Source organism: Drosophila teissieri, chromosome 3L (assembly GCF_016746235.2).
Source record: "Drosophila teissieri strain GT53w chromosome 3L, Prin_Dtei_1.1, whole genome shotgun sequence".
In the NCBI taxonomy this organism is placed as follows: domain Eukaryota; kingdom Metazoa; phylum Arthropoda; class Insecta; order Diptera; family Drosophilidae; genus Drosophila; species Drosophila teissieri.
The window spans coordinates 21,098,032-21,117,543 of record NC_053031.1 but is presented as its reverse complement, the minus strand read 5'-3'; the positions used below and the strand labels follow the sequence as shown (position 1 = coordinate 21,117,543).

At 43.6% G+C, this 19,512-nt stretch overlaps 6 protein-coding genes across 14 annotated transcripts; 5 read left to right on the top strand and 1 right to left on the bottom strand.

The window, feature by feature from the left end:
- Positions 1-2: 2 nt before the first annotated feature.
- LOC122618235 lies at positions 3-3,988 on the top strand. The gene is made up of 9 exons (XM_043794506.1): positions 3-223; positions 279-670; positions 721-806; positions 859-960; positions 1,018-1,543; positions 1,593-3,034; positions 3,095-3,266; positions 3,320-3,664; positions 3,719-3,988. The coding sequence occupies exons 1-9, from the start codon at positions 97-99 to the stop codon at positions 3,848-3,850; spliced, it is 3,324 nt and encodes a 1,107-aa protein (XP_043650441.1). The 5' UTR covers positions 3-96; the 3' UTR covers positions 3,851-3,988.
- LOC122618236 lies at positions 3,886-7,954 on the top strand. 8 transcript variants are annotated; one of them, XM_043794507.1, is made up of 10 exons: positions 3,899-4,134; positions 4,198-4,586; positions 4,652-4,737; positions 4,803-4,904; positions 4,965-5,252; positions 5,323-5,530; positions 5,584-7,028; positions 7,096-7,267; positions 7,324-7,668; positions 7,728-7,954. In XM_043794507.1, the coding sequence occupies exons 1-10, from the start codon at positions 3,996-3,998 to the stop codon at positions 7,857-7,859; spliced, it is 3,306 nt and encodes a 1,101-aa protein (XP_043650442.1). In that variant the 5' UTR covers positions 3,899-3,995; the 3' UTR covers positions 7,860-7,954. The 8 variants fall into 8 exon arrangements, 7 of the variants coding, with proteins under 7 accessions (XP_043650445.1, XP_043650446.1, XP_043650448.1 ...); XM_043794508.1 differs by lacking the exon at positions 3,899-4,134 and having other exon boundaries at positions 4,400-4,586; positions 4,684-4,737; XM_043794509.1 differs by lacking the exons at positions 3,899-4,134; positions 4,652-4,737 and having other exon boundaries at positions 4,400-4,586.
- Positions 7,955-8,001: 47 nt separating this feature from the next.
- LOC122618241 (seminase) lies at positions 8,002-9,076 on the top strand. 2 transcript variants are annotated; one of them, XM_043794518.1, is made up of 3 exons: positions 8,002-8,674; positions 8,727-8,765; positions 8,839-9,076. In XM_043794518.1, the coding sequence occupies exons 1-3, from the start codon at positions 8,065-8,067 to the stop codon at positions 9,057-9,059; spliced, it is 870 nt and encodes a 289-aa protein (XP_043650453.1). In that variant the 5' UTR covers positions 8,002-8,064; the 3' UTR covers positions 9,060-9,076. The 2 variants fall into 2 exon arrangements, with proteins under 2 accessions (XP_043650453.1, XP_043650454.1); XM_043794519.1 differs by lacking the exon at positions 8,727-8,765 and having other exon boundaries at positions 8,004-8,674.
- Positions 9,077-9,164: 88 nt separating this feature from the next.
- LOC122618240 (seminase) lies at positions 9,165-10,198 on the top strand. Its single transcript, XM_043794516.1, has 2 exons — positions 9,165-9,852; positions 9,920-10,198. The coding sequence occupies exons 1-2, from the start codon at positions 9,195-9,197 to the stop codon at positions 10,138-10,140; spliced, it is 879 nt and encodes a 292-aa protein (XP_043650451.1). The 5' UTR covers positions 9,165-9,194; the 3' UTR covers positions 10,141-10,198.
- Positions 10,199-10,340: 142 nt separating this feature from the next.
- Positions 10,341-13,711, bottom strand: LOC122618239 (nardilysin). The gene has a single exon (XM_043794515.1). It carries the CDS (start codon positions 13,625-13,627, stop codon positions 10,451-10,453), a length of 3,177 nt encoding a protein of 1,058 aa, XP_043650450.1. The 5' UTR covers positions 13,628-13,711; the 3' UTR covers positions 10,341-10,450.
- Positions 13,712-13,864: 153 nt separating this feature from the next.
- LOC122618242 (seminase) lies at positions 13,865-14,836 on the top strand. The gene is made up of 2 exons (XM_043794520.1): positions 13,865-14,505; positions 14,578-14,836. The coding sequence occupies exons 1-2, from the start codon at positions 13,902-13,904 to the stop codon at positions 14,793-14,795; spliced, it is 822 nt and encodes a 273-aa protein (XP_043650455.1). The 5' UTR covers positions 13,865-13,901; the 3' UTR covers positions 14,796-14,836.
- The last annotated feature ends 4,676 nt before the right edge of the window (positions 14,837-19,512 follow it).

Here is a 19,512-nt window from a genome sequence, read left to right as displayed (position 1 = left end):
ACTCAACCAAAAAACACCAAAAATATACACACAAATAAAAAAACAAAAATTATTTAGGAGGATACTAATACCAGTTATTTGGTGAAATAGGTTAGGATGGGAAAAGAAAGTGGTACATATGTGGAAACAACGACTCTGATAAGCGAAGCCGAAATGATGGAGCGTCAAAAGAATTACACCAGTCGAATGCACGATATTGCCGCAGCCTGTTCTACATTCAGAAGTAAAGTATTGGTCAATTCGAATAGAGTTGGTAAAAATCGTGATCCCCTTTGTAGAGGCTCTCCTGCATTTTAGACTGCTAGAGGAAGAGCGGTCGAATCAGGACCGTTGGGATCAGTTTCTTCGGTGTGATGGCTTGCCCAAGGTCCGATCCCCAATCGAGATTCGAACTTTCTTGGCCAAAATTCGTCACTTCGAAGAAGTCGAATCGAAAAACTCTATTGACTGGACAATGGGGGTGGACGAGCGTAGTATTCTAACACAAGATATTTACCAAAAGGACTTAACGCGACCAGTGTTGCAGAGAACCGCTGTTGATAATCCTGGTGCTTATTTTGAGAGTAATTTAAGGAAGTGTATGGATGTATTGCAGCAGGTGGATATTCTGATGGATAATGAGGTGGAAATGGAACGCATGCATAAAAATGTATTGGCCGATCTTATGGAAGTGGGTGGATATCCAATTTAAGAGCTACTAATCCAATGAGCTACTCACAGGTCTATAGAGATGTCCAACTGGAGATTGAAAGCCTCTTTGATCGACTTACTTATCGCATATTGCGCATGCAAAAGGCCTATATGAAGTAGGTGTTTTATTTGCATTGTGTGTTAAGTACATTTAAAATCTCATTTAAGATCCGTTAATGGAATAGTGGCTAGATGGAGCCACTCATGTGATCTATGGCGCATGGATCTCTGGGGTCTTTACAACGTTCCCATTCTGTTTCAGCAGTTGGAGTGAGATCCCGCAGTAACTTTCATCCGGATAGTAGTTTTCAATCATCTCTCTTGTAGAGTGCCGCTAATGATGGTCGATTTTAAGGAAACGGGTGTCAAGGTCCAGGTACCCCTAAGTGCTCTGTGGGATTGTCTTACCATCCGCTGTGTCCACACCAGTTTTGACCACCACTCGCCGCAAGCCAAAAGCTACGAACCTTCGACGGTCGACAGCGCTTTCATGCCTAATGCTGGACTCACCGACATGGAGGAATCTGTGGTTGGTGAGTGGTTGATGCAGAACGATATCCAGGAGGAGACTTTGAGCATCATGAATCGGAGGAGGGCGGAGTATGAGGAGCTAATGCAGCTCATTGTCGAGCGAACCGAGCAGGCTGCCAAGGAGGCCAAGTTTGGCAAGGGCGGCGATGGTGATAAGCGTCCAAAGATAGTTATCCCGAAGGTCCCGAAGACAGTGCCCCTTGTACCTCAGGGAATGTATCCCGAAATATTCAATGAGTTCCTTCTTCGCGAAGAGGATCAATACAAGCAGTTCCTGAGAACCTATTTCCATCCAGACAATCTTAGTTTGACCCCTGAGGAGGTGAGTAGATGTTTCCAAAGGTTAATATCTTTAAATAACTTTCCTTTAGGTAAATCTTAGGGACTGTATTATTGTTGGCGGAGTCTATAACATCTCATTCGTGCGGCGACCGGATCAAACGCAATTTGAGAAGTTCAATATCGTCCTGCATGAGAAGGGTCGTGTTTTAGAGGTCATACCCCAAGTGGTGGCCAAAAAAGATTCTCGAAAGTCCCGACTTACAGAGTACACCAGAATGACGCTCGGTACTTCCCAAATGAAGCTGAATGATGATGAGCTGCCGTTCTTTGTGGTTACCCTGCAGTTGCCGCCAGATCTATGTAGGTGGGGCAAGCCCGAGGTGTGCCATTATTCAAGGGAGCTCCAGACCCCAACACGGACTCCAGATCGGGCCACTCTCGTGACGCTAAATTTACTTTCTCCCATACGTATATCAACGGAATTGAACAGAAGGGAGGACAGCAGTGTGCGATCGACATTGGCTAATCAGTTTTCACCACCTCTCAAATCCCTTCTAAAGCAGAGTATTATCTATGGACCTTTTCCTTCCAGGGGAGAGCCGATAACGGATTTCAATTTGGAGAAGCCGTTAAATAAGATAGAAATAATGAAGCTGGAAAAAATTTGTCTGCCTCTCATAATTTCCTCGTTTAAGTTTCCAAGCGAATTTATCGAAGACCATCTAACAGCCGAAGCTCTTAAGGCAAAGCCAAACCGCCTGGTAAAAAGGTCTGATACCGAAACAACTATAGAGGCTAAAACACCAGCGGAGGTCTTCTTTGATTTTGAATCGCAAGATCGCCCAGAAAGGACGTTTCCTATTTTCGACAAGGCGGGTGTTCTAGAGTTCTCATCTGGTGACTTTTTGTCATATATAAATTCTGCGGATACAGCCACGGCGTGTGGACTAGTGTCCACTTTGGAGACCATCAAAGAAAAATACTTGCAGAGGCCCCTAGAATTGTTAGATCAAATTGATCTTCAAAAGTCGAAGAAGTCCGAGAAAAAGGCTGAGAAGTCGGAAAACAAAAATATTGATGGAAGATCAAGTGCTTTAAGTTTTAGGGAGAGGTCTTCTTTTGCACATTTAAATGGCAAAAAGAGTGGTTTAGATGCTAAAACCAAAATAAATGAGTCAGATATAATGATTGCCATAAGTTCATCAGATTTAAAGCTTAAAAATACTAATTTACAAAATAAGATGGACATGTCAAGGGCTTCGAAAACTAGGAGAAGTGGTTCTGCGATGAAACGGCGATCAACCCGAAAGTCATCAAGGTTTGATGATTCGGACAAGACTCGTCCTGTGGACAGTGAACCTCCAATATGGCTAGATCACTGGACGAAAAAGTACATAATGGAATCACAGATAGATCTGGAAACAAACACACTTACCTTTAGGACGGATCGGTTGGGTATTTTCGGATTGGCCTTCAAGCGATACGAGCACTTTCCATTCCGCGATTGGTGTCTACAGCCAAGTGAGGATAAGTACGTGGTCTAACACATCGTTTAGTAGCTTTTTTTTGTATAAAATCCCACCATATACAGTCCAGATGAAATCATACTGAGTCTGGACACATTTCATGTGCGAATGTTTTTCTACATCACAGCCCGAGGAGTGCGGGGCTATGTGACTGATCTGGTGAAAGGATATACTGCCAAGCCGGTGAAGTACTTGGACTTTGTTGAGCCGATCTCGGACTTTCGCAATTTGAGAAAGGTAGGCATGTGGAGAGTTCATAACCTGTTTTAGCCCTATTTTCTCTTTTTCAGTTGCTCATTGAAAAGAACCTAAACATTTTTGCCGAAAACGATGCTAGTTATTACATTAAAAATGGATACTTCTCCATCAAGCATATTGCTACGGAGCTGCACACCTACAATACCATGGCCCTGCAATGCAAGCTGATGAAGTTCTACCGATCCAGCTGGAATCGCCTCGCCCAACGCCGTGACATCGTCATGGACATGAAGATAGCTAAGGACAACTCGGACTATTCGGAGGTCACCATGCGTATTACACCCGAGAAGACAACCTTTGTCAAGATCTCCGAGATGTGTTCGGATGATGTGAATGTGGTCAAGCTTCGTTACGAGGACACTTGGCGGAACGTTAACGTGAATATTTACTTCATCTTCTTAGGCTTGGTATCAACAATTCCCTAACTGCAGACTTATAATGACTTTGGGCAGGCCATTTACTCGCTAAATCCCCATTCCCTAGAGGGTTCCAATAAAGACGCGATGCTTTTCGTCTATATTAAAAGGCTTCTGAATGAGATTCGTCCTTTGAGTTACTCCTAGGATTGTCAAGATTTCTGTATAAATTTTACAATGATTCATATTGTCGGATTACAGTCATTTTTAAAAAATGTCTTTGCTGTCAGTTACATTCATTAATTGACACAGATACACTTATACAAAATACACAAAAAAACTTGTTAAAAAAATGGTAAAAAAGAAAAACCAGGACGCGGTTTCCCAAAAACCAACAGTGGAACTTCTTTCGGAGGAAGAGTGGATGGCCCGAAGAAATACGTATATGCAGCGTTTGGCGGATCTTAGGACAAGTGTAGCCTTTATTGATGGTAGAGTATTGCAATAATGCTTTTCTGTAAAATATTTAGAATTTGAGCAAGTCTTTTCTCCAGATGCCATCGAAGAGCACGGGGAACTTCAGAAACAAAAGTTGCGTAACGACAAATGGAATAGTTACTTGGCCTGTGATGGATTGCCTAACCCCAGTCGTCCTGCCGAAATTCGAAAATTCATATTCCAGCTTAATTATAAGGAGCAAGAGTCCTGCGCTGATGAAGTAAGCTGGGTTCTTTCCGTGGACGATCGTAGTGTACTCTCTCAAGCACCTAATAGAGACGACATGACCCGTAAAAACTTGGAAAAATTAAAGCCAAACATAGGAAAGCTCTACGATGAAACAGTGGGGAAAATCCTGGCAACCATAGAAAGGGTTGGGAGAGTTCTTCGTAACGATGATGAGCTGCTACGTCTGCCAACATTTCAAGTCCGTGAGTTGGATAAGGTAAAATCTTACTGTATATTAGCACTACGGTTCTAGGAATCAAGGTGTTTTAGTTTTCTGTCTAGATTCCTAATGAACTTTATGGGGAAATTGACAGGTTCCTTGACAAGCTGACCTATCGCGTGGTCTGTTCTCCTGATGCCTTGATGACGTAGGGCCATGCGAATTTCTATTTTCCTTCATCGATTTGATCGAAACTTTGCACCTCTCTCGTAGGAACAAGGACAGTATCTTGTCATCTTACTGCTATAAATGCAGCAATTTCGACCTGGAGATATGGGGACTGCAGGATGTACCCATTCGATTCAATTATTTGAAGTATGTCATTGTCTTATTAGGACTACGAGTATCTGAAGATTCATTAATCATTATTTTAAGGCTACCGCTAATGCGCTCCAATTTGAACTGCGTGGGTGTAACTGTTCAACTGCCACTTAGTGTGCTTTGCGACAATCTTACTCTGCGGTGTGTGCGCACCTTCTTCGATCCGCTCTCCCATCTGACCAAAAGCTTCGAGCTGGCCATCGATAGTTCCATGAGCCCCAACTGCGGTCTGGTGGACATCGGAGATAGTGTAATGAGCGAATGGATGACCCAGATGGATATACAGGAGGAACTCGTGACCCGAATGGAAACGGAAATGAGGGCTTACAATGAGGCCATATCGTAAATATACATATACAGGGTCAGGAATAAAGTCATATTATCGTAATACGCAACGTTTATTCTTTTCCAGTTTTATCGCCGACGCCGAAGCAAAGGAAAAAAAGAAACCTCAGAAGAAAAGAGTAAAGATTCCAAAGCCGCCAAAAATGCCACAAGAGCTTCCAGCTGGCATGTTTCCTGATCCCCACAAGATATTTCTGGAGCACGAGAAAAGAGATTGCTCTGACTTCTTTAATAGATATTTCCATCCAAACAATATCAACTTACAGCCATCAGAGGTATGTGTCTAAGCCAATGGTAATGATTTGATTTTTTGAAATGGAGCTTATAGGTGAACCTGCGTCGTTTTATCATCATAGGAGGCATAGTCTCATTGGTGTTTGTGCAAAAAGCCAAACATACCGCTTTTGAGAAATGTAATATAACGCTGCATGAGGATGGACGCCTACTGCGGAAGTCACTGAATATTTTGGACGGTTCGAAGGAACAGGAACCTAGTAGGCGGTCTACCAAATGGGGAATCGGTACAGATACAAAGCGTAATACCGTCTTCGAGGAAGCCTCGGAAGTTCCACTGCATTTGGAACCAAACGAGCTACCTTATTACTTTCTCACCTTCAAGGTGCCCAATCATTTATGTATATGGGGAGAGCCCATGGTTTGCCAATTCTTTGAGAGTGAAATGGAGCGACCGCAGGAAGTTAAAGCAGAGGAATTGGTAAAAAAGCTAGATAAAAAGAAAAAATATATGCGAAAGTCCTTCCGAAAGCAAAGCGAATCGGTACACGGAGTGACTTCCACGTCAGGGCCTGTGAGCACGGGAGAAGAAAAGTCTTCAGAAAGTAACAAGCCGACATACCACCAGCCGGCTCGAGAAAATTCCATCAATATCTATCGCCCATCTGCTCTAGCAATTGTGCGACAGAGCGCTATGGAAACGGAGCAGACACGATATGAGAGTACGTTCAACAACTTTAAGCTGCTGGAGGAGCCAATATCAAGAAGAGATCTTCGCCTTCTTCAGGATCAATGTCTACCCAGAATAATATCCTCGCTTAAGTTCCCGCTAGACTTCAAGGATGAGAAGATGGAAGCACAGGCGTTAAAAAAAACACCGCTTGTTCAACTTTACAAAAGGCGATTGACCGACTCAGTGGGATCTTCTCAAATGGAGGAGTTCTGTTTCAATTACGAAGACCAGTCCAATCCAGAGCGACTGTATCCAAAGTTTCCTTTGGTGACCGACTTGCATGTGAAAGCTGGCCGCATTGATAGTGCGAAAGAGGATACTACCATGATTGGCCTTTTAAGAACATTAGAAGGCATTAAGAACAAATACATGGATGCTCCGAAAAGAATAGTGGATCAAAACACCTACGCCGTCAGAATGAGCAGGAAAACTTTTCCGGATCCCCTGCCTACGACTCGGTCTCATCGACAGAGTTATTTCGGAAGACGGTCTGTCAGACAATTAGGGTTGGAGGAAAGCAACCTAAGCGTATTTCGACCGATGGAAATAGAGTACGAACTTAGTGAAACCAGCGAAACTGGTGGGCAATTACTTAAGACCAGTAAAGATAGTCAACGGCCCTCGGAAAGTTCAGAGCCCATAAAAGTCGCCCACTGGACTACCGAGTTCATTCTGGAGTCGAGTTTCGATAGGGAAAGTAAGGTGGTTACGTTGAAGACAGATCGATTGGGACATTTCGGATTCGCCTATCGACGATACGCGCACTTCCCCTTCAGTCACTGGGAATTGGAGAAGAACGAGCAGAAGTAGGGGATTATGATTGCGCTTAAGCTGAGCCTAACATAATTAGTCTATTTTGTGTTTGCCTTGCAGTCCCGATGAGATCATCTTAACCTTGGACACCCACCATGTGCGTGTTGTCTTTTTCATAAGCAAGGATGGCATCCGGTGCCATGCGATTGATATACCCAAGGAGTACATTGCTAGACCCTTCAAGTATATAAATATCGATAAACCCATCTCGGACTTCGTCGAGCTTCGCAAGGTTTAATATGTCTAACCTCCAGAGATAATTCATTTCCTTTTTACGTCTCACTACAGCGCCTTCAGGACATGAACCTGAACGTGTTTGCGGAGCTCGACGCTTGTTTCTACATCGATCAGGGCTATTTTTCGCAGAAGCACCTGGCGGCTGAGTTGCATATCTACGATGCCATCGCCGTCCACATTAAGCTGATGAAGTTTAGCCGCAGCCAGTGGAATCGTCTAGCGAGAGATCGGGACATCGTGCTTTGCCTACGAAATACCAGGGATGTACACGATGGTTCGGAGGTCACGGTCCGTGTGACGCCCGAGGTCTCGACCTTCGTTGAAGTTTCGGAGCTCTGTTCGGACGATAGCAAAGTGATAAAGCTGCATTTTAAAAGTACCTGGCGTAATATTGGGGTGAGCTCCGAATGTCAATAATATTATAAGAAAACGTATTTAATATCTCTACCCAATAGACCTACTCGGATCTGCATCAGCTGATCAACTCCATGTATCCACATGCCACGGATATGCGTAATCGCGATGCCAACCAGATGTACTATCTTCGCCAGCTCCTTCAGGAGATCAGACCCCTGAGCTTCTCCTAGATCCGCAACCGCCGCTCAATTAACAACTGCCAAACAAACACAGACCACAGTGTACACTTTCCAATTACCAGCAATTAAACTCAATTGCCGTACGACGAAGTCTTGAATTATTTCCATTGGCTTGGCTTAAGTTGTTTCTCAACGCTTTAATAGAGTAGTTGGTCAGAAACAGTCTGGTGTTTTTGCTCTCCACCCCTCGTCTGAAATGCAACGCCTGTTGCTTTACTGCTTGCTGGCCGCCACTCTGACCAGCGCAGAAGTCCTTGCCCAGGACCTCAACGAGACCATCGATGTGAAAAAGTTGGCAGAGGTAGTGCAATCTCCTGCTTTCCAGACCCGTGTCGTCGGTGGTGAGGTCACTACGAATGGAAAGCTGGGTGGCTATCTAATCGCACTGCGCTACGAAATGAACTTCATTTGCGGAGGCAGCCTGCTCCATGACCTTATCGTCCTGACAGCGGCGCATTGCTTTCTGGGCCGGGTGAAGATCAGAGATTGGTTGGCCGTCGGCGGCGCCTCCAAACTCAATGATGGAGGTATCCAGCGTGAAGTTAAGGAAGTCATCAAGTCGGCCCAGTTCCGGGAGGATGACATGAACATGGATGTGGCCATATTGCGGCTGAAGAGACCCATGAGGGGCAAAACTCTCGGAAAGCTAGTACTGTGCAAAAAACACCTAATGCCAGGCACAGAACTCCGGGTTTCCGGTTGGGGTCTAACCGATATCAGTGAGTTTGGCCCACAGAAACTATTGCGTACGGTGACAGTGCCAATCGTGGATAAAGGAAAGTGTCGTGCTTCCTATCTGCCGAAGGGTGAGTGAAATATTGCAGGGCAATAACGGGTTAATAACTTTGGTTGCTTTAGATTGGGAAAGTTACAAGCATTTTGATATACTTTTAAAAGGTATTTAACCCGCATTTATGTAGACAATACTTTTGTCATAAGAAGCTTTTCAAAGAACATTATTTATTTTCAGTTAATTTGACAGACAGCATGTTTTGCGCCGGAGTGCTGGGAAAAAAAGACGCATGCACCTTTGACTCCGGCGGTCCGTTGGTGTACAATAATCAAGTGTGTGGCATCGTGTCCTTTGGAATAGGATGTGCCAGTAGAAGATACTACGGTGTCTACACGGATATTATGTATGTGAAGCCCTTTATCGAGCAGAGCATTAAGTTATTGCTGGCCAATCGGTGATTAAATTTTAAAAATTATGTAATGAGAAATTATCTGATACTTTGTCTCGGATTAGCTGCATTCGCCACACTTCTGTACTGATTTGGGCGCAACGTTCATTGAGGAAGTGGCATTCCACTCCACTCCCTGTGAACAATGACATGTCTTCTGGCGTGCTGCGTGCTGGCTTGCACTTTAATTTCGGTCCAAGTATATGGTCAACAACAGGAGAAAATTGTGCTTTCCCTACCGGATGTAGGTGGTCAACCGGGCAAAAATCACACCCTCGATGTTTCACATTTGGCTAAGATAGTACTTCCTTCACCACATGAGACTCGCGTTATTGGTGGTCAAGTGACCACCAATTCCAAGTTAGGAGGATACCTAACAGCATTGCTTTATGAAGACGAATTTGTTTGTGGTGGTACACTGCTCAAGGATAACATCGTCCTAACTGCTGCTCACTGTTTTCTGGGTCGAATGAAGCCAAGCGAATGGATTGTGGCTGGCGGTATGTCCAGTCTCAATCAGAAAGGTATTCGACGGCATGTTAAGGACTTTATCTTGTCCGAACAATTTCGAGAGGACGACATGAATATGGATGTAGCGGTCATGCTGCTGAAAACTCCCATGACGGGTAAAAACATCGGTAAGTTAGATTTATGCTCGGTGACCCTTAACCCAGGCGTAGAACTGGTGGTTTCCGGATGGGGCATGACCGCTCCCCGGGGACGTGGACCCCAAAACTTACTGCGTACGGTGACAGTGCCAATTATTCACAGAAAGAACTGTCGCGCTGCCTATCAGCCCATGGGTAAGTTAAAATGGAACATAAATTGGGCTTTTGTATTATTTATCTTATATACTTTATTATTTTACAGCTAAAATAACAGATAGCATGATATGTGCTGCTGTGCTGGGACGTAAGGATGCGTGCACCTTTGACTCCGGTGGACCGATGGTGCTCAAAAAGCAGGTTTGTGGGATAGTGTCCTTTGGCATCGGATGTGCTAGCAAACGTTATCCTGGCGTCTACACGGATGTTATGTACGTGAAGCCTTTTATCGAAAAGAGCATTAATGCGTTGCTAGCAAAGCGATAAAAATAAGCTTTCTTTATTTGGAAATCATTTTTAAAATATAATGTGGTCTCTCCTTTAATATCGGTCTATCGGATTAGCCTCGGTAATTTATAGGCATATCTAGCTTGGAATACTTAATATTTTCACTGGTAAGATTGGATGCCGTAGTCCGGCATTAAGTCATATTCACAATGAATTAGGAGAGAATCATAATTTGTTCTGGTTATGCTTTACAACAAGACAACATTTTTTAAGCATTTTTCATGCTGAGCAACGTTATGAAGTCTTTTAAGCAGTGGTAATCGAAGTAGGTTTATTGGAAGTTCTGATTTTATGATTTTTTTGCAAGATTGGGATTGGTGTTGAACAGCGGAAATACATATAGAGACTTTTTAAAGGCATAAATATCCTTAATGCTTGAAGGGTCATCGCTCTCTCCTAAAAACTCAAGTCTGATCTTATCGGTCATTGGCTTAGCTGAAACTAGTTCATTTGCCATATCGTCCTGTACATCGTCTAAAAAGTTACTCAAAGATCCGGAACGACTGGCTTGGGCTGTCGAATCCGATGTTTGAGTATGGTTTCCCACTACTTGAACAGAGAGTTTTCTTAAATTATTTTTATCATAATCATAGAGGAAGTTTAAAACATCCTCCTTGGATAAATTGTCCAGCGTTTGTATCTGCGTTTCTATTCGATTAAAAAAGTATTCTCCGGTGACAATTTCACTCCAATTTCTCAAAACTTCCTCATCCAAACTTGTGTCGCCCAGTTTTTTTCCACTAATTAGAGTTTCTCGTATGTTCATAAACTCTGTATCACTCATCTGTAAGACAAGTTCAGCCATTCGAGACCGAAAGGCTTCAATACGTTGCTCCACGTAATCTGCCCGATGTTTCGTCTCCTGGGTATTTATTGTGATTAGAAAAGCCAACACACCATAGCCAATTCGTTGATGAATTCCCAAGCTGTAGCCCAATTGCTCTTGAGTCCTTAATTGGTTGAAAAACGGCTCCTCTACAATTAATTCCACCAAATCCATGATACATTCCAGTTTCAGATCACTCGGCCCTATTTGGTAGTAATTGGTTATAATTGTATTCGAATCATCCTCATTAAGCGTTTTAGCTCTTAAATAGTGTGATCCCAATGGGATTTGCAGTAAGTGATTATCCAGGGCCGATAGATTGTCCACACTTTCGCTTTTATATGTGAAAAGTACTTTTTCCATTAACTCTTTGGCTTGATCTTCCGTAAAATTTCCCTGTACTAAACCTTTTATATACATTTTTTTATGAAAATTATCTTTAAAGACTTTTATGTCCTCTATGGTTATATCATCAACGGCTTCGTATTTTGAAATCATGCCAAAACGTTTGTTTTCCAAAATGCTAAGTCGCAAGTCAAGATTGAGAGTTTTTCCGTTTATTAGGGCATTATAAATTTGTCGCTTCTTAAGATCTTTAAATGCATTCACTTGGTCACTATCCAGCTCAATAGTCTTCATCATGTTTAATATTATTTCTACCAACAGGGGAAGCTTTTCATTGTAGCCACTGACACGCATAACCAATCCCTTATCACCGATGTATAGGCCATAAGTTAGACCAGCCTCCAATGCTGGGTATAATTGTTCGGCCATTCGGAACTCCACTAAATAGGTAAAAAGTACTCCCAGCATATATTGCTTAACATTTTCACGAACTAGGGGAGTAATAAAGTACAGGTTTATATACCCATCTGGAAGTTTGAAAATGTTATCCTGGCGAAACCAGAGTTCGCATAAATCATTTCTGATCAAGGCCTTCGGACTTCTGGAAATATGTGGTCTTCCTGATTCTACCCAATGTATTGTAAAATCCGTGGTTACAAAGGGATTTGGTTGCGGATATTGCAACTCGTTTAAAGTCGCTGGATGTTCCCACATAGTTTGCCATTTTGAGGGCATAGAGGTGGTTTTGAATTGAGTTCCAAACCAAGGTTCTTTCTGGTCGTAATCATTTTCTTCATATGGTATATAAGATGAGATCATTATATTAAAATCAAATTTATTTAGATGCTGTCTTAGAAGCTCAATAGCTGATTCCTCGTACTGAAAATAAAGCTGAGGTCCTGTGAGGACATCTTTTGAGGGCAGGTAGTTGAAGCTCTCAACAATGCTTTGAACATTGTCAATAGAGGGTAGCTCGATTTGAAATCGAAAATTATTATTTTCAATTTGCTGAAATTCCCTGTAGGAAGCTTGAAGTTGATCGCTATTAATTAGAAGTTTAATCCACGCAAATGTGGCTTCTAACACCTCGTCCATGTGATCGAATCCATCATCCGTCAAATATATACATATATTGAATAAGGAGTATATTGAGTTGGAGTCGAAACTACTACCACCAACTCCTGCCATAACGCTAATGCACCAGAGACGATGTCGTAGGTAAGAACATAGACTTCCAACTCCCTCATAACCAATGAGTTGGGAAATAAAGATGTCCGGCTTGCTGCGATAAAAGTTCTTCATCGGGGGTAACACCCAAGTTAGCTCCAGCTTGCACACATCTTCAACCGGCTGAACTAGGAATAAATCCTTGTAGAATTGCTCTCGAAACGCTTTTTGGTAATTAAACTGGGAAACGTCAATGGGATTCTCCTGGCTAGTAGGAATATCTGCACAATGACGAACAAGCAATTCCTCCAACTCATCCAACGACAGCTGAGCCTGAATGGCAACTACCATTCGGTTGGAGCCGTAGTGGTCTCGGCAAAACTTGTGAAGCTCCTTGTGCAGCTTGCTGTCATCCACGCCCTCTTGAAGGGTCTTAAAATTACCCCAACTGAATGTGCCATGTGGATACCCCTCACTAGCTAAGCTCGCCAGAATCTGATCTCTCCGCACCTCATCTCGCATATAGGTCTGTTCGAACTCCGACTGGACGGCAGAGCGTTCGCGACTCATGGCATCAGGGAGCATTAGGGGAGCCTTTATCAAGTTCATAAATAGGTCCATACTCCTATCCAGGTGAGCTTCATCCACCTCAAAGTAAAAGCAAGTGTCTTCATTTTCAGTATGCGCATTACTGAAGCCTCCGCTTTTAGTCACAAACGAATCGAATTCATTCTCCACGGGGAATTTCTCAGATCCCATAAATATCATATGTTCCACAAAATGAGCTAATCCCTGATACTGTCGCGGTTCACTAAATGATCCAACGCCAACAAGTACTGCACATGCCGCCAATTTTCCGTGGAAATGCTCTATAGAGGAATTCAAACTTTCGCTGGAAGCACGATGAATTGACGGCTCATCAATATAAGAGTCCGATATTAGCATAGCACGTAATCCATTCGATAAGGTCAGGGCACGGTAATGTTTTCGGTCACCTTCAGATTTGTCTGGTGCTTCGTGATACTGGACCACCACTGAGGCCGTACTCATTGGATATTGCTGTCGAGTAAGCCATTTCTGAACTTGTTTCGTGATCCTTCTTAGACCGAGGCGTGGCCTAAAACACATGCTCAGTACAAAACGAATAATTTAAAAAAATATATTTTATGTACATTATGAGGTGTTTTTTCTGACAGTTAGACAGAAGCATATGAGTTGGCACACGAACGGAGATATTTTAAAGGGGTTTGCTAGCTGACTTGTTAGAAGAGCATCAAGCGGTTGCCGTTAATTTATTAATAATATTTCTCATCAAAATATTTTACACCTCAATTAGTTGGCCTAATGCGACTTTTATACGGTCGGACACGAAGCGGCTTTTGGAATCCATTCACCGCTCGCAATGCAACGTCTCCAGATTCTCTTGCTGCTGATTGGCATTTCAATGCACAATTATGCCCTGAAGTACAACGAGACCATTGACGTGAATAAGTTGGCCAAAATAGTGATGCCCCGGGCTTATCAAACCCGCGTTGTTGGTGGCCGAGTAACCACCAACGAGAAGTTGGGCGGTTACCTAATGGCAATGCGCTACTACAATAATTTCATCTGTGGCGGTGCCTTAATCAGGGAACTAATTGTTCTGACGGCGGCGCACTGTTTTGAGGACCGAGAGCTCAGTGAAGCCTGGAGTGTAGATGGTGGCATCTCGAGACTTAGCGACACTGGCGTTCGGCGTCAAGTAAAGCGCATCATCAAGTCGGGGCAGTTTAAAATGGTCTCCATGACCATGGACGTGGCTGTGGTGCTGCTGAATCGGCCCATGGTGGGAAAAAACATCGCAACTGTATCCTTGTGCTCTACGCCCTTGACTCCGGGAATGATCCTGGTCGTTTCCGGCTGGGGAATGACCCATTCGGACAGCATGGGTCCGAACCTTATGCTGCGAACGGTTTCAGTGCCTGTGATTGAAAAAAAAGTGTGCCGCGACGTCTATCGGGAAGCAGGTGAGAAAGCTTGCAATGTAACTTCATGAAATGGAAGTACTTTTTTGACAAAATGTCATTCCCTCTACGCAGTTTCCATTTCGGACAGCATGTTTTGCGCCTCAGTTTTGGGAAAAAAGGATGCTTGCACCTACGATTCAGGAGGTCCTTTGGTTTACAATAAGCAAGTCTGCGGCATTGTGTCTTTTGGGATCGGTTGTGCCAGCAGGAAGTTTCCCGGTGTCTATACAGATGTTCATTTCGTAAAACCTTTCATTGAGAAAAGCATTAATTTGTTGCTATCCCGCTAAACAGAGCACCGAAATAAACATTCTGCATTAATATACTGCAATATGATTTTGGATTTTGTTTAATATTTTGTAGGCGGTAGATGAATCTGTAGGGTTGTATATATCTAAATATCAATGTTTTGTTTAAAAATTAGACATTTACATCGTGATATTAGAACCGAAGTACGTTATTCAATGACTCTTTTTGCGTTGAAAGGAAATGAATGAATAAAATACTATATATCGTTAAAAATGATTTTCACTCCACTCTTCTTATAAAAGAAATACGAATTTGGATATGAATATGAATATTTGGTTCGAAAATACTTTTAATTTCCTAGTATTCATTTAAAGAGTTTAATTGATCACACTATAAGTTAGTTGTTGGAACTTTCGCGACCAGGGTCCACCGGCCAGCGAGTGACCATCGACTCCGACTCCTTTGGGCCATTGCGTGCAGGCGGGAGTCGGCAGCTCCATGCTGATCATTGACCGATTCCATAATTGATTGGTCCCGGGATGACGGGGCCTAAAAACTGGGGCTGGGTCCTCTGGCCGTGGGGCACAATTTTTTAAAAACGACGTTCGACGGCTTGAGTACTTTTACTCAACAACGGCGACACGGACACACAACAGCGAAATGTAAATTAGCCGACCAAGTTCGCTAGAAAGCGGGGCTACCAAAAATTTATGTGGCAGGTTTGGAGATCGCATGACTGACTGCCTTTCGTCCTCTTGTAGCTGCATTTTCGAATTAGTTTAATAATACATTTAATTGTTATTTATAGCTTCCTTTGCGCTTCGCAAACGCAGCATTTAAGGGCTGAGATCTGACGGCGATGGCGATGGCGATGGCGATGGCGATGGCCCAGACGCTGTTTTGTGGCACGCAAGGGCCAATTTGGGGTCACAGGTAGATTGTGGCTTAACGGTTCTCAGCTGGGCCTAATAATAGAGTTGGCCAAGTAAGTTGCGATGTGGAGGCGGGTTCCCCTTCCATCTGCTCCACAGGATATTCCTCACTGGACTTTATGGAATGCCCCCATAACAGACATAAATATCCACAGAAATGACACTTTTCATCCTTTCCTGCGGCGCTGGTTCGCATTAAGTTTATTTATCTGCTTTTAAATGGCATTTTCACTTGCATATAATTCTCGTCCTTCTCCCATGTAATGCGCGATGGAAACAAAGGCAACATAATGTAAGAGTCGCCATAACAGCACGAAGATGCCCAGATACTCCGGACTGCGCACTCCATGACTACCATTTACCACTACTATTTTTAGTAGTGCCATAAATTTATGGCACGTTGTGGCAGTTGCAGTGGCTAGGCCGCGACTTGGCCCACGTGGATCAGCAAGGAGCAGCATGGAACAGCATGGAGTAGCCTGTAGGATAGGAGCTGATTTCGACATGCAAAACAACATGCTGGCTGGCACCTACTTTGCCCATCGAGAGATTTACAGATGAAGCCATGTTGGGAATGCAAAGCGAAGAAAACCGACCCGAACCCAAGTGAAATACATGCCATTTGCCAATCAAACAAATCAAATAGGTAGAGCGGATTCGGTTACAACTGTTTTATAGATCCCATTCCGGGATCTGTTAATTAAAAGATACACACGTACTTTTAGAAGAATAGAAAAGCAAACAAATCTTCGGGTCTGTACAAACATGCTGGATCAATAGCGGCATTCTGTGAGATACATATTCCCGGTTTTACGATGCGCTCACTGTTTCGAGTGTTTGACTGGCTTAAAAGCCAATAAAATTTGTTGTTAATTGTTTTGGTAAATTGAAAATTAGGTTTTGGGAAAAATCACCGCCCAAGTATGCATGGAACGAGTTCAGGCTTGAGTTTCGTATCGGGGTTTCCAGTTTTATGTCCGTTGTTTGCCCAGCGCATTAACTTGGCCACTTTTAATGAACTTTGTGAGTGAAACCATCTGCCGCCATACGATCGAACGGTCATCGGCGGTCTTAGCCCTTCCAAACGAGACAAATCGAATCGTTTGGCCGAAAGCGAGCTGAACTTTAATCGGCTTAAATGTAATTTAACTTATTTCTATGACTTTTACCACCATTCCCGCGCTGTGTCGGCAGAAATCGGTTAATTAAAGTTGTACAAAGTTTCAAGCCGATTTCATGCCGCGTTGAATCAACAATTTGTAAACTTTTCCGTACCATCTAACTAACTGGGGGTGCAAGGGCAAGGGAGCAGCACAAAAAGAGGGAATCATTTGTACTTACTTAAGTGCTTGATCATGCTGATATCATCACCTGGCAACTTTCCTTTGTGCCCTGCGTACACACAGTGCAATTAGCGGGGTCTGCAGACGCCAGGTGGTCTCCAGTTTCTCGCATCTCCACTCTCATCGCCCGCAATCTCAAATCGAAGACCCCCAGAAATCGGTAAAGAAATAAATACAAGGAATGTAATTTGTATTACATTATGGGTGCAGCGAAATTGGAGGCGTGCTCGAGCCGAAATCGATGTGCTCTTCGTTGCGATTCGTAAAAGAAAATCGCGATTGAGAATTGGGGATTATGACAATGTGTCCTTCTATGCGATTCTCGAAATGTTTACCTAAAATGTGTGGCAAAGTGCCTATACCAAAAAAAGGAACTCTTTTTCTTATCCTACTCCCCATCTAACTGCCTATCCAAACTCATATAACTCATATACCCTTCACATAGGGCAACACTGCCCTGTGTTGACAGTTATTGATCGATGATATTGTAAACACAATGTCGAAATTAATTTTTATTTTGCTCTCTGTTTTCTGGCTTTTCTCCGGTCTGATCTGTTACCTTCAATTGTACGAACTCATTGTGATGAATCGTAATTGACTTTTATTTTGACTCCAGCGGTTGGTCTTAATGAATCCGCTTAAGCTGCTTCTAGTGCCGTGGACTTCCCCTTTTTCCTGTTCATTTTCCACGTCCAAAATGTCGGAGGGGCGAGCTCAACGTTCCACTAAGCGACACTGACTAATTTGGAACCATTAATCTCGGAGCTGCTTAGCGTCAGTCACGTTGGTCGGGCAGCCATCAATACGCATCAAAATCGAATGCGAATAGTGCATGTTTACATGGATGGATGTGCAATACACCTGGGCACAAAATTTGAGGTCAGCCAGTAAGTGGTCATGAAAGCTTGATATAGGAGCAGGGCATACATAGTAAGAAAGTTAAGCCGAAAATATAATTGTGTTGTTTTGCTATTTAAATTGCTAGGAATGTTAATGTTTAGTCTTGAAACAAGAACTTTTCGGAAGTAGTAGACAACTGGTTCAATCAGGTTTATTTTGGTAATTTTTATTTTGAAGCAATGCACATATTCTTAAAATATCGGAAAGATAACAATATGTTTTAAGAAGAAGTGCTATTATCTTGACCGCAACTGTGATGACGAATGTGTGCCCGCTGCGTCTCGCTGGGGTGTCGGTCGTTTGGTGTCCCTGATTTGCCTCCATTCCGAAGCGCAGTGTGCAGTACTCAGTGCCCATTCCGATTTTCGTGGACGGGTCCAAACGTAAGCCCACCCATTCCCGTTTCCCATTTCGGCGGACATTGAGGCGAGTGCGGTTGTGGAGTTGGACGCGGATCTGAATCTGAATCTGAATCTGGACGCCGACGTGGACGTGGACAAGGCGTCCAATCAAGCCGCGTGTCTGGCAGTCAACTAGTCACTCACGTTGGCCACAGAGACTGCGTCAGTCCATCAGTCAAATACTCGCTTGAATTTCGACCTTCTCGCGATTAGCGAAAGCACAAGGAAAAATATGTTTTACCTATTTTCATGTATTTTACATGTAATTTATATTTATGCTTCCATTCTGTATTATTATTGTTTATTTGGCAAGACTTTCTGATCCTGTAGGGAAATGGTTGCTGATAAAACAAGACCAGTTTCTGGATGCTGAGGTAATAAAATAAATATTCAGGTTTATTTCCCGGTGTATTGCTTCATGAGTTGCTGGAGCTGCATGACTACCGGGCATAATTTCTGCACCACCGAACGAAATATGGTACCGAAATGAACACATTGCCGGGTTGGCTGTTCTGCGCACGCGCACAGTTGTTGGCCAGGCTTAAAGGCCCCTTCATGGATCCCCCGAAAGCACTCCCCTTCCTACCCTGCTCCACTCAATCTGCGGCTCGCTTTGGCCTGGCGACACTCGTAACCGCAGGGCGACGGCGCAGCCCGTTTTCGATTAACGATGACCGTGGTTGAGGACCAAGACGAGGACGCGGATGGAGGCATCTTGAGCGTGTGCCAGTCGAGCGAAATTTAGCTGCATGCCCAGCCGATCAGTGAAGGAGCTAGAGCTAGGCTACACTGAAAGAAAGGGAATTCCATACTGTAAGCTGGATATCAAAAGTGCTATTGGGAGAGCAATTATCTCTTCATTTCTTAGAGAGATCCTAGAGTCGTTCGGCCTGTGTAAGTCCGAGTAGAGCACTGAGTCCGAGGCAACGCCTTCGGTTTACATTTTACAATCCTAACAAGGTTAGGCCGGCCGATAAACGGAGCTGCACTCGTTTGGTCATAAGACTAAGCTGTGATCTGGGGTTTTCAGCCGAAGTCGGCGGCTGGGGATCGGAACTTGGAACTGGCAGCTTGAAGCTTGGAGCTGGAGGTGGCACATGCCTAACTAGCAACCAAGCTGCTATGCAAACACACACACACACACACACAGACATCCATTGGGAGCGGAATGGTGGCCATGGC

What these genes read in the sequence shown, in the direction of transcription:
- LOC122618235 (XM_043794506.1), top strand. Translation starts at nt 97, where the DNA reads ATGGGAAAAGAAAGTGGTACATATGTGGAAACAACGACTCTGATAAGC. An exon ending in AGCCTGTTCTACATTCAGAA is followed by an intron (nt 224 to 278) that starts GTAAAGTATTGG and finishes TCCCCTTTGTAG; the next exon opens with AGGCTCTCCTGCATTTTAGA. An exon ending in CTACAGCCAAGTGAGGATAA is followed by an intron (nt 3,035 to 3,094) that starts GTACGTGGTCTA and finishes CACCATATACAG; the next exon opens with TCCAGATGAAATCATACTGA.
- LOC122618236 (XM_043794507.1), top strand. Translation starts at nt 3,996, where the DNA reads ATGGTAAAAAAGAAAAACCAGGACGCGGTTTCCCAAAAACCAACAGTG. An exon ending in AAGTGTAGCCTTTATTGATG is followed by an intron (nt 4,135 to 4,197) that starts GTAGAGTATTGC and finishes TCTTTTCTCCAG; the next exon opens with ATGCCATCGAAGAGCACGGG. An exon ending in GCTTACAATGAGGCCATATC is followed by an intron (nt 5,253 to 5,322) that starts GTAAATATACAT and finishes ATTCTTTTCCAG; the next exon opens with TTTTATCGCCGACGCCGAAG.
- LOC122618241 (XM_043794518.1), top strand. Translation starts at nt 8,065, where the DNA reads ATGCAACGCCTGTTGCTTTACTGCTTGCTGGCCGCCACTCTGACCAGC. An exon ending in TGCTTCCTATCTGCCGAAGG is followed by an intron (nt 8,675 to 8,726) that starts GTGAGTGAAATA and finishes TGGTTGCTTTAG; the next exon opens with ATTGGGAAAGTTACAAGCAT. An exon ending in TTTTGATATACTTTTAAAAG is followed by an intron (nt 8,766 to 8,838) that starts GTATTTAACCCG and finishes ATTTATTTTCAG; the next exon opens with TTAATTTGACAGACAGCATG.
- LOC122618240 (XM_043794516.1), top strand. Translation starts at nt 9,195, where the DNA reads ATGACATGTCTTCTGGCGTGCTGCGTGCTGGCTTGCACTTTAATTTCG. An exon ending in CGCTGCCTATCAGCCCATGG is followed by an intron (nt 9,853 to 9,919) that starts GTAAGTTAAAAT and finishes ATTATTTTACAG; the next exon opens with CTAAAATAACAGATAGCATG.
- LOC122618239 (XM_043794515.1), bottom strand. Translation starts at nt 13,627, where the DNA reads ATGTGTTTTAGGCCACGCCTCGGTCTAAGAAGGATCACGAAACAAGTT.
- LOC122618242 (XM_043794520.1), top strand. Translation starts at nt 13,902, where the DNA reads ATGCAACGTCTCCAGATTCTCTTGCTGCTGATTGGCATTTCAATGCAC. An exon ending in CGACGTCTATCGGGAAGCAG is followed by an intron (nt 14,506 to 14,577) that starts GTGAGAAAGCTT and finishes CCCTCTACGCAG; the next exon opens with TTTCCATTTCGGACAGCATG.